At 45.4% G+C, this 13,896-nt stretch overlaps 1 protein-coding gene across 6 annotated transcripts in view; it reads left to right on the forward strand.

Annotated features, from left to right (window-relative positions):
* TUT7 (terminal uridylyl transferase 7) overlaps window positions 1-13,896 on the forward strand; it is a 50,721-nt gene that overhangs the window by 36,733 nt on the left and 92 nt on the right. The window contains exons 26-30 of one of the 6 annotated variants that reach the window (XR_012635586.1): window positions 1,170-1,495; window positions 4,952-5,028; window positions 5,198-5,261; window positions 6,366-6,913; window positions 12,214-12,329. Coding sequence is in view for 5 of the 6 variants with exons in the window: in XM_074932481.1 (XP_074788582.1) it covers window positions 1,170-1,495; window positions 4,952-5,028; window positions 5,198-5,261; window positions 12,214-12,350 (604 nt within the window). In the remaining variant the exon portion in view is untranslated. Of the gene's footprint in view, window positions 1-1,169; window positions 1,496-4,951; window positions 5,029-5,197; window positions 5,262-6,365; window positions 7,343-12,213; window positions 13,877-13,896 lie in introns of those variants that run through there. The other 5 variants (XM_074932481.1, XM_074932483.1, XM_074932482.1 and 2 more) reach the window with 5 other exon arrangements.

Genomic DNA, 13,896 nt, shown 5'->3' on the forward strand with positions numbered 1-13,896 from the left:
TCAACTATACCACACAGCTTTGTGTCATTTGCAAACTTGCTGAAAGTGCACTCAACCCCACTGTCCATGTCCCCATCAAAGATGGAAAATAATACTGGTCCAAACATGGATTCCTGATAGACACCACTTGTCATTGGTCTCTACATGAACATCCAGCCATTAACTGCAGTTCTCTTCAGTGTGAGCATCCAGCCAATTCCTTATCCACTGAGTGGTCCATCCATCAAATCCATGTGTCTCCAATTCAGAGACAAGGATGTAGTGGGGGACAGTGTCAGATGCTTCACACAAGTCCAGGCAGATAATGTCAGTTGCTCTTCTCTTATGCACCAATGCTGTGGCCACTAAACTTGTCAGGCTCAATTTGCCTTTGGTGAAACCATGTTATCTGTCTCCAATCACCTCTTGTTTTCCATCTGCCTTAAGCATAGTTCCCAGGAGGATCTGCTCCATGATCCTGCTGGGTAGAGGTGAGACTGACTAGCCTGTAGTTCTCCAGGTCTTCCTTTTTTCCCTTTTTAAAAAAAGGGAAGCTCATCTGCTATTCTTTTGCCTATTCATTCAGTTTTGTGAGGTATTTTTAAGTCACTTGCCATTGTTCCTATGTTCAGACTTGTTGGTTTCACTGATGTCTTCTCTGGGGCATGTATAAAGAATTAGATAAAACCACTCTGGTAGTGGTAGCTGTTTCCCCACTGCTAGATCTTTAAGTCATGTAGAATGTTACAAGCTTCTCCCAGTAGAAGATACTTTTAGAGATACTGTGAATATACAGTTTTAGAAGGAAAGGAGTTCTGATTGAACAAGAAGGGAAAAAAATCGAACTATAGCCCTATTTTTTATGCTTTATTAGCATTTTGCTCAGTGTTTCTTTTCCTGCATTGTATTTGCAACTCTAGCACACAGATATTCTGTTGTGCTTATATTTTTTGAGATACAATTATTAGAATTTAGGGATGTATTGTAGTTGATTGTGGAGTTAAATGTATGTTACATTAATGTAGCACTGATAGCAGACTTAAAGGGACAAGTACATGAATTCACTTTATTTAGAAGAAACAATGAGATACACCCATTGTCTGTAGACAACACTTGGTTTTGGTTTGTTTTTTTACTGTATGTATCTATGCAAGGCCTGTGAACTCTGCAGCATTTCTCTGCTCCTGCAGACTAAGACGGCGTCGTGATTACGAAGATATCAAAATCCAGAGGTACATAGAAAGCAAGGAGAAAAGAAGCAAAGAGGAAAAAGAAACTCAGAATAAAACAACTGAAAAGGAGAACTCGGTCAAGGAGGGGAAGTTGCATCCATGTACACCTCAGAAGAGGAAACTAGCAAGAGCAATAGTGGAAACTGGAAAAGAAAAGCCTACCAGGCAATCAGCAGAGAAGTGGAAGCGCCTGGAAGAGAGAGACTTAAGAGAAAAACGTTGTTTCATCTGTGGAAGAGAAGGTCATATTAAAAAGGAATGCCCACAGTATAAAGGAGCTGCAGGTATGGAACTATGGAACTGGTCAAACTGAGTAGTTTAAACAGACCTTATGTCTTTTGGTATTTTTAAGAGGGTTGTCTAACTGGTAATATTTTTGCTTTGCTATCTTTTTTTTTTTTTTTTTTAAGTAGTCACATTTAGTCAGTTAAATCCTCACCTACCTTTCAGAACTTTGCTGTACCCCAAGAGATTTGACATGGTTTCTCTTGGTTAGATGCTTGTAGTAGAAAAGCAATGAGTGACTAGTATGTTGAAATTGCTTCCGTTGTCCCCACTACATAAGAGTTTGCTAACATTTCATATTTGCATAAGAGTTTGCTAACATTTCATATTACAGCTTCTCTTTCAGTACATCATAACTGCAGCAAAAGCTAGCCTTATAGCTCTTCACATCACCTAAACCAGAATTATTCCATATGACACTGAAGTCACTATGAAAGTGTACAGATTGATCAGAGGGAATATTATGGACAAAACAGAGAAATGTTCTTGCTAACCCAACAGAGAGATACAGCAATCTTTCTTATTTTTCATGGAGTCAGTTTGCAAATTTGACTTAAACCCCACACCTACAAAAATGCTCCCAAATCCAGATCTTGACTGATAGACATGAATGAAATAATCAAATACTTGTTTTAGCGGTATCGATGTCGTCCTTCAGGTAAGAGAGATCGATCTCATCTGTGTTGTAAAGGAAAATCATTCTAAGATAAAACTGAGACTCCTTAAGACAGTGAATGGTACTTTTAGTTAGCTTCCAGATGAACACAGTATTGTTTCCCTGTAGGTAAACCTAGGAGCATTTAAATTCATGCTGGAAAAATTTGCTCTGTTGATTACTCATGACTTGACCTCTTTTGTGGTTTGAGCCCCAAGAGCAACTGAGCTCACCCCATTCCACAACAGCAATGGGATGGAGAAAGTGAAGCAAAAGACTCAAGAACTGAGATAAGGAGAGAGAAGGGTGGCTCACCCATTACCATTATGAGCAAGACAGATTCTTTAGGGGAAGAAAAAAGAACCTCAGTTTAATTCAAACACTAACACCACCACCACTTAACAGAGTGGGACAGTGAGAAGAGTTACTGTTATACCGTATCTTAAAAACACCTCCCCCACCCACCCCTCCCTTCTTCCCCAGCTCAGCTCTGCTCCCAGTCTACCTCCTTGCACCCTGCAATGCAGGTAACAGGATGGGGGGTGCTCTCTGTCTGCTGCTTCTTTCCTCCTCTGGAGGAGAAAGGGAAGTCTACCCATTCATGCCCTGCTTTACATGGCTCCCCTCTCATGGGCAAGGGTCCTCCTCTCTGGCGTGAGTCCTTCCCACAGGATGCAGTTGTTCCCATGCTGCTCCAGTGTGGGCCACCCCCACGTGCTGCAATCCTCCCAGCACCAAACTGCAACACTGGGACTGTTTTTTGCCCTGAGTCCCAGCCTCCTTTAAATGCAGCAGCCTGCTCTGGTGTGGGGCCCTCCACAGGCTGCAGGTCAGCATCTGGTCCACTGTAGAGCCCCCTGGGTGGCAGGGGGGTGGCCCTGCCATCTCACCACGGGATGCAGGGCGGCTCTGCACCGCGGCACCTCCCTCACTTCTCCTTCCTTGCACTGACCTCGGTGTTGACATACGCGCCCTTCTATCTCCTCCTTACAAGCCCCAACGCCGCCCCCCCCCCCCCCCCCCCCATTCCTCCTCTTAAATATATTATCGCAGGGGCGTGGCCACCATCGCTAATTGGCCCGGCCTTGGTGCAAAGGCGGGTCCGACTTGGAGCCGGGGGAGCTTCAAGAAGCTTCTCTTAGGGGCCACCCCTGTGCTTCCCCTCCCCTGCTATCAAAGTCCCTGCTGCAGAAACCCAGCACAAGCTCTTAAAGTGACAAATAGGAATCCTTTGTATACATACAATTTCAAAACAGCTCTTCTACTAGCAAAAATGTTCTATCTGGCTTACATTAGGAGACTCCTCTTAATCAGAAGTAATTGGTGGAGAGAGCATAAGACTCTGCTAACAAAGTACTGCAAGTGGGAGGAAAATGGTGAAAATATATTCAGAACTTTCAAGGTATTTGGAAGTGTTCTTAGTTCAGTAAACCACTAGAGTGTTGGGAGGACAGAAAAGACAAAAATTGAAGCCACATTTTATTCAGCTTGTGACCTTCGGAAGGTATATGTCAAGGCTAAATTTAACTTGACTTTCTTTATCTTTGACCTTGTCCTGTTGAGCCTTTCCTCCTACCGTTCCATCTGCCATGATACTCAGTTTGCTAAGGTGAAGGGGAGTATACCTGTTTTGTAGTCAGTGACATCATTTGTGTTTTATAAAATTCATCATGTAAGAACAATGCTGAGGCTGTACAGTACATATGTCTAAAATCATGAATCCTGGAGTCTATTTGGGGAACTTTATTTGAACTTGAAAAGAATTGCTGTAGGTTGGACTTAGTCTTTTTTTTTGCTTGCTTAGTGCCTGAAGTGCTCTCTGTATTTGAGGACTATGAACAACTGGGCCTAAGAGATCAGACTTCATTCTTTGCTGTGATATATTTTGTGAGACTATGAACAATTCACTTATCACCATATCTTCATTCTCTAAAGTTCCTTGTCTCCCTCTGATTCTGGAGAAGGATACATAGCTTAATTTATTGTAGGTTCCTAACTTAGGTGCTTAACTATATAGGCATCTTTTTTGCCAATTATTAGTCCTAGCATAAAGGACACAGCCAGATAAAGATGAACCAATAACCAAATTGTATTTGATACAAAAGGGTCAGTACATGGGTGAGCGCTGGGGGTACAAACAAGTCAGATTATACATAATTGACATCAATCCCACTGACCCAAACAATTACACCACACAACCAACAACGGGTGGAATAAATGGTGACACGCAGTCTCCCATAGAAGGGACAGGAGACAACTGAGTCAACAAGCCAAACACATAAGACCAAGGAAGCCACATACTGAATCTCTACACAGCCCACGGTTACAAAAGCCAGACCTGACTGGAGCCCAGTCCCAGGGAGGCAGGAGCTCCTTCCCCAACAGCAAACTCTGCACAGTGCCTCCACCCCACAGACAGACACTGCCCTTCCTGCAAGTGGTCCCAGCTTTTATCCCTCAGTGGGACACCTGACCCTTGTTTCCTTAATGTGGGACACATGGGGCTCATTTACCCAATGGCTCTGTCTGCAAGGCCGGCACCACCCTGGAGGGAAGCCTGAAGGCAAACTCACCCATATGTCAACCTTAATTTGGGTCTTGGGGTTGAAACCCCAGCATTTCAGCATCCCACCTCATTGTGCTAGGTTTCCACATTATAAAATTGAGGAAAATAGCAATGTCCTACCTTCTACGTTCTATGAATGTAGATTGCAAATATTTTGGTATTTTTATCTTATGATTCTTGAAATGGAAACTAGTTTCAAGTTAGCCAATCTTTGTTATATTATGATCTTTCCAGGTGGTTCAAAACCAGAAGTGTCGTATGGATCCCCTTCTTTACCCAGCACTGCCAAACATGTTGGTAGATTAAATCAGGTAAACACCAAGTGTTCCTTCTCTTTGATCTTTTTCTCTTTAAAAAATGTTCTAAGGTCCTTTAAAATAGCTTTACTTAAGCTTTCAAGGAGAACCTTTCTTTTTTTTATTGTGGAATGATAAAGTTCAGTTTTGTTGGTTCATCGGTGTGTGTATATGTTGTTTATAGGGAGTGCTTATACAAGAAGAAAAAAAGAAACACAAAGGAAAAGTATTTTTGAGTCCCCAGTCAGGTTTGTATATCTTCATTTCAATTCAGAAATTCTGCATAAAAGCATGTTGCTTTTTCCATCAATCCTTATGGGAACTCTACCTAATTTGCGAAACACAGCAGCAGTCTGGACAGATATTTCTGAAATGAAGACACTTTTTTTTTTTTATACTGGAAAAGTGTACAATTCTTAAGTTTTGTTTTGGAAGCAAAGCTTAGGCATGTCAGTTCTGTGCTTTTTTTTTCTTCAACTCCAGTAGATTTATTTTGCAGAAGGATATGGTGGGTTTTTACCAGTCTCTCTCTTCTCTCCTGTTTCAGCGTACGTGGGTTTCTGTGTTCAGGGATGACACATGCAGCGCATTCTTGTGAGGCTTCCTCAGAGTAATTGTCTCGAATTCCATATGATCAACTAACTTAGGAGAGACTATCAAAGCACATCCTTAGTTTGAGCAGCCAAAATGCAATGAAGTTAAAATTACACTTAAAAGTAGCAGTCAGATGATAATCATAAAGGCCTTTATGAACTTTCTCTGGATCAGAGATGTTTTGTGTTAGATTCATGGTTACAAATGAAGCTTCCTTACAGTAATTTCACACACTTATTAACAGGTACAATGAAGATTTTAAGAGCAGCTGCTTTTTTTAAATTACTTGGGAGTTTCTAGTGCATTTCTGCAAATGTTTCAGCAGCTTTTTTTTTTTAAATAAAATACATAAATGTCTTCTGGAGCACCTGAAAGGGGAACATAAGTAGTCTTTACAAACTTTGGAAAACTGAACTGCTATTAAGTGTCTCAAATTAAATTCTCAGTTGTGTTAGGAGAACACAGTTATCTTCTGTTTCCACTGCAAGGCTTTTTCAGATTGAAGTTTTGGGATTTTTAAACACAAAGTGATTTGTCATTAGGTGTTTAATTGAAAAAAATGTTAGTTTTTAATTTGTATTTCAATATTTCCTGCTGTTTTCAAGCAGGTAATGATCTAAGGTTGAACTGTGTGTGCTTTCATTATTGTTTGACTTAACAGTAAGTTTCTCCTGTGGGATTGTTTCAGTTGTTTTACATCTTGTCTTTTTTTCTTTTTAAACTTTTAAAGTGTGATGCTTTCTTCCTCCCAATCTTAGGCAGCCTTTCCAATAAATACATGACTCAGGGAAAAGCCTCACCGAAGAGGACCCAACAAGAATCATGAGGGATATTATGCACTGTTCAATTGCAATACAGGCCCTTGGTTCATTTAAAAACATTTTTTTGGCTGAAGCATCTGGATTCACAGGACAGCAGCATAGAGAACCTTCAACTTCGGTTTAATGAAATATAGGTGGTTTATTTTAGATTGCTAGTACAAGCAACTATGGAACTGTGATGGTTTAGGCCCTGCCGGGACAGGAGACCATGTTGCCGTTGCCCCTCCCCTACCCTCAGCTGGTCAGGCTGGAAGTGAGGCACAAACCCCAGGTTAAAATAAGAAGAAATTTAATACAACAGTGTAAACAATCTGAAAACAACAGTAGCAATGGTAACAATAAAGAGCAATAACAGTAAGAAAGACAAAAGATATACAGAGAAATACTGTAATGGTTACAGACAGCTCACTCGCGATGCTCCCTGCCACCAAAGCCACAAAGGAGAAAGTTCCTGCGCTCCTGCACCTGGACCTGACGTCAGCATGGTATGAATAACCCGGCTGGAGATCCCTTCCCCCTTCTCTGCTGGGGAAACTTAACCCTATCCTAGCTGAACCAGGACATAATCCACCCCTTTATTCTATACCATCTGCATCATGACCAGCTGCCATTTAGCAGTTAACAATAACAAAATAACAATTAACAAAGGCACAGCATAATTCACGGCGTGTTCTCGCCCAGAATCAAGTCCCCCTGTGGTACGCATCGACCTCTCCATTGTCCTGCATCACCCACCAGGTGCACCCAGGTCCTTGGGCAAAAGCAGTCCCGTGGATGGGTTTGCCTTTACCTTTGCCTGGCACAGGACTAAACCAGACCATTTTTCCCAATATATTCCTCATGCGCACCACAGGGACTTTATCCCCATCTACAGCACGTGGAGGTTTTGACTGAGCCGGGCCAGCTCGCCTGGCAGATCCTCTTGTGCTGACTAGCCAGGTGGCCTTTGCTAGATGCATGTCCCAGTCTTTGAAGGTCCCACCTCCCAGTGCTTTCAATGTGGTATTTAACAGTCCATTGGAGCGCTCGATCTTCCCAGAGGCTGGTGCGTGGTAGGGGATGGGATAGACCCACTCGATGCCGTGTTCTTCTGCCCAGGCATTTATGAGGTTGTTTTGGAAGTGGGTCCCGTTGTCTGACTCAATTCTCTCTGGGGTGCCGTGTCACCACAGGACTTGGGTTTCAAGGCCCAGGATGGTGTTCTGGGCAGCGGTGTGGGGCGCTGGGTAAGCTTCCAGCCATCCAGTGGTTACTTCCACCATTGTGAGCACGTGGCACTTCCTGTGGCGGGTCTGTGGCAGTGTGATGTAGTCGATCTGCCAGGCCTCTCCATATCTATATTTCAGCCATCGCTCTCCATTTCGCTGGGGCTTCACCCGCTTGGCATGTTTGATTGCAGCACACGTCTCACATCCATGGATGATCTCTGCAATGGTGTCAATAGTGAGGTCCACCCCTCGATCTCGAGCCCACCTGTATGTTGCATCTCTACCTTGGTGGCCCGAGGTCTCATGGGCCCACCGGGCTATGAACAGTTCACCTTTGCGCTGCCAGTCCAAGTCCTCCTGAGCCACTCTAATCTTAGCAGCTTGGTCTGCCTGCTGGTTGTGTCGATGTTCATCAGTGGCCCGACTCTTGGGTACATGGGCATCCACATGGCGCACCTTCACAACAAGGATTTCCACACGGGCTGCAATGTCCTGCCGTACTTCAGCAGCCCAGAGGGTTTTACCCTTACGTTGCCAGCTGTTCTGCTTCCATTGCTGCAGCCATTTCCACAGGGTATTCGCCACTGCCCAAGAGTCGGTGTAGAGGTAGAGCCTCGGCCACTTTTCCCACTCAGCAATATCCAAAGCAAGCTGAACGGCTTTCACCTCTGCGAACTGGCTCGATTCACCCTGTCCCTCAGCAGCTTCAGTGACCCGTCGTGTGGGACTCCACACAGCAGCCTTCCATCGTCGATGTTTTCCCACAGTGCGACAAGACCCATCAGTGAACAGGGCAGATCGCTTCTCCTCATCCGGCAGCTCGTTATATGGTGGGGCCTCCTTAGCACGTGTCACCTCCTGCTCTGGTAACATCCCGGAATCTTTGCTCTCTGGCCAGTTCGTGATCACCTCTAGTATCCCTGGGTGGCTGGGGTTCCCTATTCGAGCCCGTTGTGTTATCAACGCAACCCATTTACTCCACGTAGCATCTGTTGCATGATGCGTGGAGGAGGCCTTTCCTCTGATCATCCACCACAGCACCGGCAGTCGGGGTGCCAGGAGGAGCTGTGTTTCAGTGCTGACCACTTCTGAGGCAGCCCGAACTCCTTCGTACGCTGCCAGTATCTCCTTCTCAGTTGGTGTGTAATTAGCTTCAGAGCCTTTGTATCCCCGGCTCCAAAAGCCTAGAGGTTGGCCTTGGGTTTCCCCAGGTGCTCTCTGCCAGAGGCTCCAGGTAGGGCCATTCTCCCCGGCTGCGGTGTAGAGCATGTTCTTAACCTCCTGCCCTTCCCGGACTGGCCCAAGGGCTACTGCCTGGGCAATCTCCTGCTTAATTTGTTCAAAGGATTCTTGTTGCTCAGGGCCCCATTCAAAATCGTTCTTCTTGCGGGTTACATGGTAGAGAGGGCTCACAATCCAGCTGTAGTTTGGGATGTGCATCCTCCAGAACCCCACAGCGCCCAGGAAAGACTGAGTCTCCTTTTAGAGGTTGGTGGGGCCATGGCTGTTATCTTGTTTATCACCTCCATTGGGATGTGGCAACGCCCATCTTGCCATTTTACTCCTAGGAATGGAATTTCCCTTGCAGGCCCGTTAACTTTCTTTTGGTTAATGGCAAAGCCGGCCTTCAGGAGGATCTCAATGATTTTCTTCCCTTTCTCAAAGACCTCCTCGGCTGTGTCCCCCCATACAATGATGTCATCAATGTACTGCAGGTGTTCTGGAGCCCCACCTTTCTCCAGTGCAGTATGGACCAGTCCATGGCAAATGGTGGAGCTGTGGTTCCACCCCTGGGGCAATCGATTCCAGGTGTACTGGATGCCTCTCCAAGTGAACACAAACTGTGGCCTGCACTCTGGCGCTATCGGAATGGAGAAGAACGCGTTAGCAATGTCAGTCGTGGCGTACCACTTGGCTGCCTTCGACTCCAGTTCATACTGGAGCTCGAGCATGTCCGGCACTGCAGCACTCATTGCTGGCGTCACTTCATTCAGGCCACGGTAGTCCATAGTTAGCCTCCATTCGCCATTAGGCTTTCTCACTGGCCATACAGGGCTGTTGAAGGGTGAGTGAGTTTTGCTGATCACCTTCTGGATTTCTAGCTGACGGATCAGCTGATGGATGGGGACCAGGGAATCTCGGTTGGTGCGGTACTGCCGCCGGTGCACCGTCCTGGTAGCAATCAGCACTCGCTGCTCCTCAACCTTAAGCTGCCCCACCACTGAGGGATCCTCTGAGAGGCCGGGTAAGGTGGACAACTGTTCAACCTCCTCCAGGGCAGCTACACCAAAAGCCCACCGGTACCCTTTTGGGTCTTTGAAGTACCCTCTCCTGAGATAGTCTGTGCCCAGGATGCACGGGGCATCTGGGCCAGTCAAATGGGGTGCTTATGCCAGTCCTTCCCAGTCAGGCTCACTTCAGCTTCCAGTAGGGTCAGCTGTTGGGATCCCCCTGTCACTCCGGAGATGCAAATGGATTCAACCCCACTGTAGCTCGATGGCATCAGGGTGCACTGTGCACCAGTGTCCACCAAAGCCTTATACTCTGTGGGTCTGACGTGCCAGGCCATCGGATCCACACTGTCCAGTAAATCCGATTATCCCTTTCCTCCACCTGGCTGGAGGCAGGGCCCCTCTAATCCTGCTCACCATCACTCACTTCTTGTAAGAATGATTCACTGGTCCGCTCAAGAGGGTCAGACATAACGTTGGCCATTCTATTCTGTCTGGGGGATTTCTGAGTGGACACTGGAGCTGCGCTTTTCTTGGAGGACTCCCCTTTCGTGATGGTCTTCCCTTTCAGCTGCTCTACTCGTGCAGCTAGGGCGGCAGTGGGCTGTCCATCCCACCTCCTCATGTTTTCTCCATGGTTGCAGAGGAAAAACCACAGGGTGCCTCGTGGTGTGTGCCTTCTGCTGCCTTTCTCTTGGGTGGGGAAACGTTTACTTCTAATGGCTGAGACATCAGCCCGTGCAGGTGGAATGTAGGACATGTCCTCTTCCATTTTCTGGACCCTCTGAGACAGTTCCTCCACAGCTGAGACCAGGGAATGTTGAGATGAAGGGAGATTTCCCTCCTATTGCCGGAGCTTGCCAACCACTCCATCCACTGTCAGAGTGTGGGTGTCTGTCCACCAGGACACTATTGCCAAAGCTTTGGAGTGTGCTTCTGGTGCACTCTTCAGGAACTTTTGCCACATGAGGTGTGTGCAAGGAGCCTTATCTGGGTCCATGGGTGACTGTTCATAGATCACCTCAAACACAGCCAGTTCCCTGGGGTTCTGGATGCCTTTCTCAATGCTGGTCCATTTGCTGAGCTGACACAGGATATCATCCTTGTAAGGGGTGCCTCTCCCTTACACTGAGCAGGTGTCGCCTCCAAAGGCTGAGGCTTTGAGTCTGTTTCCCTTTTGCCCTATCAATGTCAGCATCCTTGGCCAAAGATCCCAGCTGCTTGGCCTCTGTCCCCTCCATCTCAAAAGCACTGGCTCCATTGTCCCAGCATCGGAGCAGCCAGGTGCCAATCTGCTCGCCTCCCAGGCGGCCGAAATCTCTCCGCATATCTCGCAGCTCAGCCGGGGACAGAGATCGGACGATCACCACTGGCCCTTTCTCATGTTCCCATGATGGGCCTGGCTCATCCCCATCCCCCACTTTGCGAGCTGACTTTCTGGTATATTTTGTTTTCTGTATCGGGGTGACTGATACCGGCACTGGCTGGCTCTCTGGCTCAGCTGCTGTGCTGGTGGAGGTGACTGAGACTGGCTCTGCCTGTTCCCCCGGCCCAGATACTGTACCAGGAACTTCACTCTCAGGTTCTGTAGCCTTTTCTCCCCCCTGAGGGCAGTGGGTGGTATTAAAGAGGACATGGTAGTCATGGGCAAGTCCCCAACACATCACAGCGATTTGTGTCTCCTGGGTTTTGCCAGCTTGTTAGCAAACCCTTTCTAAGCACTCCACTGGTTTATCAGGGCTCTGCATTTGTTCGGGAGTGAAATTCCAAAGCACTGAAGGTGCCCACCGACTCAGGCCTTTGCCCATCTTTTCCCACACCCCTCGCCACTCACTGTTATCTGACCTCGGGGCAGGTTTCCGGGCACTGCTATTGTTAGAGAAGTGCCGCATGGCCAAAACCGAAATCAGGCAGACATTCAGAAAGCACAGTGCCACAATCACACTGGCCTGCAGGCTCCAAGGATAATTGAAACTCTCAAAACCGAGAGGATCTCTTCCCCTGGCTCACCCATAGAGGGGGTGAGACCCCTAACAAAAGCCCAGGCAGCAAACAGGTACCGGCCCGCCCCCCCCCCCCCCCCCCCTCCCCCCAGCAATACAAAGGTTATAAGCAGTCAATAGCCAGTACATCAACATAAGACCCTTTATAAATATTCCACCAATAACAAACGCCACCACTGGGATCATACACTGGATATAAGGAATAATCCATCCCCACCACGCAAGCAAGTGGGCCAGCATTGCAAACATTTTCTTATCAAACAATTACAAACAGAAAAACTACACCCAACAGATTGCTCTGTCACACTGGTCAGTGTCTGTCCCTTTTTGATTCTTATTTCAGCTCTCTTGTGCCCCACGTTGGTGCGCCAAAAAGGCTGTGATGGTTTAGGCCCTGCCGGGACCAGAGACCACGTTGCTGTTGCCCCTCCCCCACCCTCAGCCGGTCAGGCTGGCAGTGAGGCCCAAACCCCGGGTTAAAATAAGAAGAAATTTAATACAACAGTGTAATAAACAATCTGAACAACAACAGTAGCAATGCTAACAACAGTAAACAGCAATAACAGTAAACAAGACAAAAGATATAGAGAAATACCGCAATGGTTACAGACAGCTTGCTCACAATGCTCCCCATCACAAAGGAAAAAGCTTCCCGCGCTGCTGTGCAGGACCTGATGTCAGCATGGTATGAATAACCCAGCTGGAGTTCCCTTCTCCCTGTCTGCTGGGGAAACTTAACCCTATCCTGGCTGAACCAGGACAGGAACCCTGCTCTTAAATAGATTGATTTGACCATTTTGATAGAAAGCCATGATGTTTTGTATTTGTTTACTAGGTAAATCATATAGGGAAGGGCAGGTACTAAAAATGGACTGTTATCAAGGTTGTGTTATTCCACCTGGCCATTTTGAAATTATGTGCAAGCCAAATACATTATATTTTCTTCAAAAATTGATTTTTTGAAGGAGTAAATATTTATTAATGTTGTTTACTGAATTCTTGTGTAAAAGTGTTTGAAATGTTTGTAGACTGCTACATTATTTTTTTTCCTATAGAGAACTGAAAACATAGATACTAGTAAACATACATAAAACAATCTCCAGACAAGCAGTGCCATTGAGATTTCTTGGGAGTTTTTTATGTTCTGTCATTTTATGGGGGTTTGTTTGCTGCTGTGCTTGTGCACAGGAACAAAGAAAGACTGAAGAAACAGGTCAGTCCTGTTTGATGCTGCTAAGAATCTTTTTCAAAGCCTTGGGGATAGAGACAAAAACGCTTTAAGGAATAGAGGTATTATATTTGGCAACTGGGGAAAACACATGCCCGTTTTCATAAAATGTGAAAAGGATCTTTATAACAGCCAAGAATTTAATTAGTGGAAGAACTTGAGCTTTACTTGGAAGTCCTTCTAGAGCTGGTAATGTACTGTCTTAATCTTGTTGAGGAAATAATTAGTTACATGGTAAAATTGAAACCACTGTTATTTATGACTTTGAAATAAATTTTAAGAAGAAAATAAGACTTAAAAGTTTCTGTATTTATTCTTAGGTTGTAGTTTTCAGTATTCCTGACTTAAATGTAGAATTAATGACAACTTCTTAGAATTATCTGGTTCTAGAAATGTCATGTTTAATTTTTTTCCTTACCCATCTATTTTTATCCAACTTGAAAGCTAGAATTGCCAAAGAGGCCTTAGGGAACTGGGATCCTAAATCCCATTTTGGTTTTCATCCATCTGTAGCCAGCTATCTGTAAACTTTTAGATGTGCAGTTTTTGCAAATATTTTCTTTTGTATTCTTTCCTCAAAGTATTTTCAAGCAAAATATTAGCCAGCAACAAACCGAAAAGAATTCCAACTTTGTCTTCTATAGCATATTTCATCATGTGAAATTGTTAGTTTTTTCCTCAAAAAACCCTTCATTCTTACAGTTTTTCCATTCTTGCAGTTTTTCCATTCACTTAACAAAAAAAAAAAAACAACAACAACAAAAAGGCTGACATTCCTTCTATATGTCTTATTTACAG

The sequence above is a fragment of the Athene noctua genome, chromosome Z (assembly GCF_965140245.1).
Source record: "Athene noctua chromosome Z, bAthNoc1.hap1.1, whole genome shotgun sequence".
Taxonomy (NCBI): domain Eukaryota; kingdom Metazoa; phylum Chordata; class Aves; order Strigiformes; family Strigidae; genus Athene; species Athene noctua.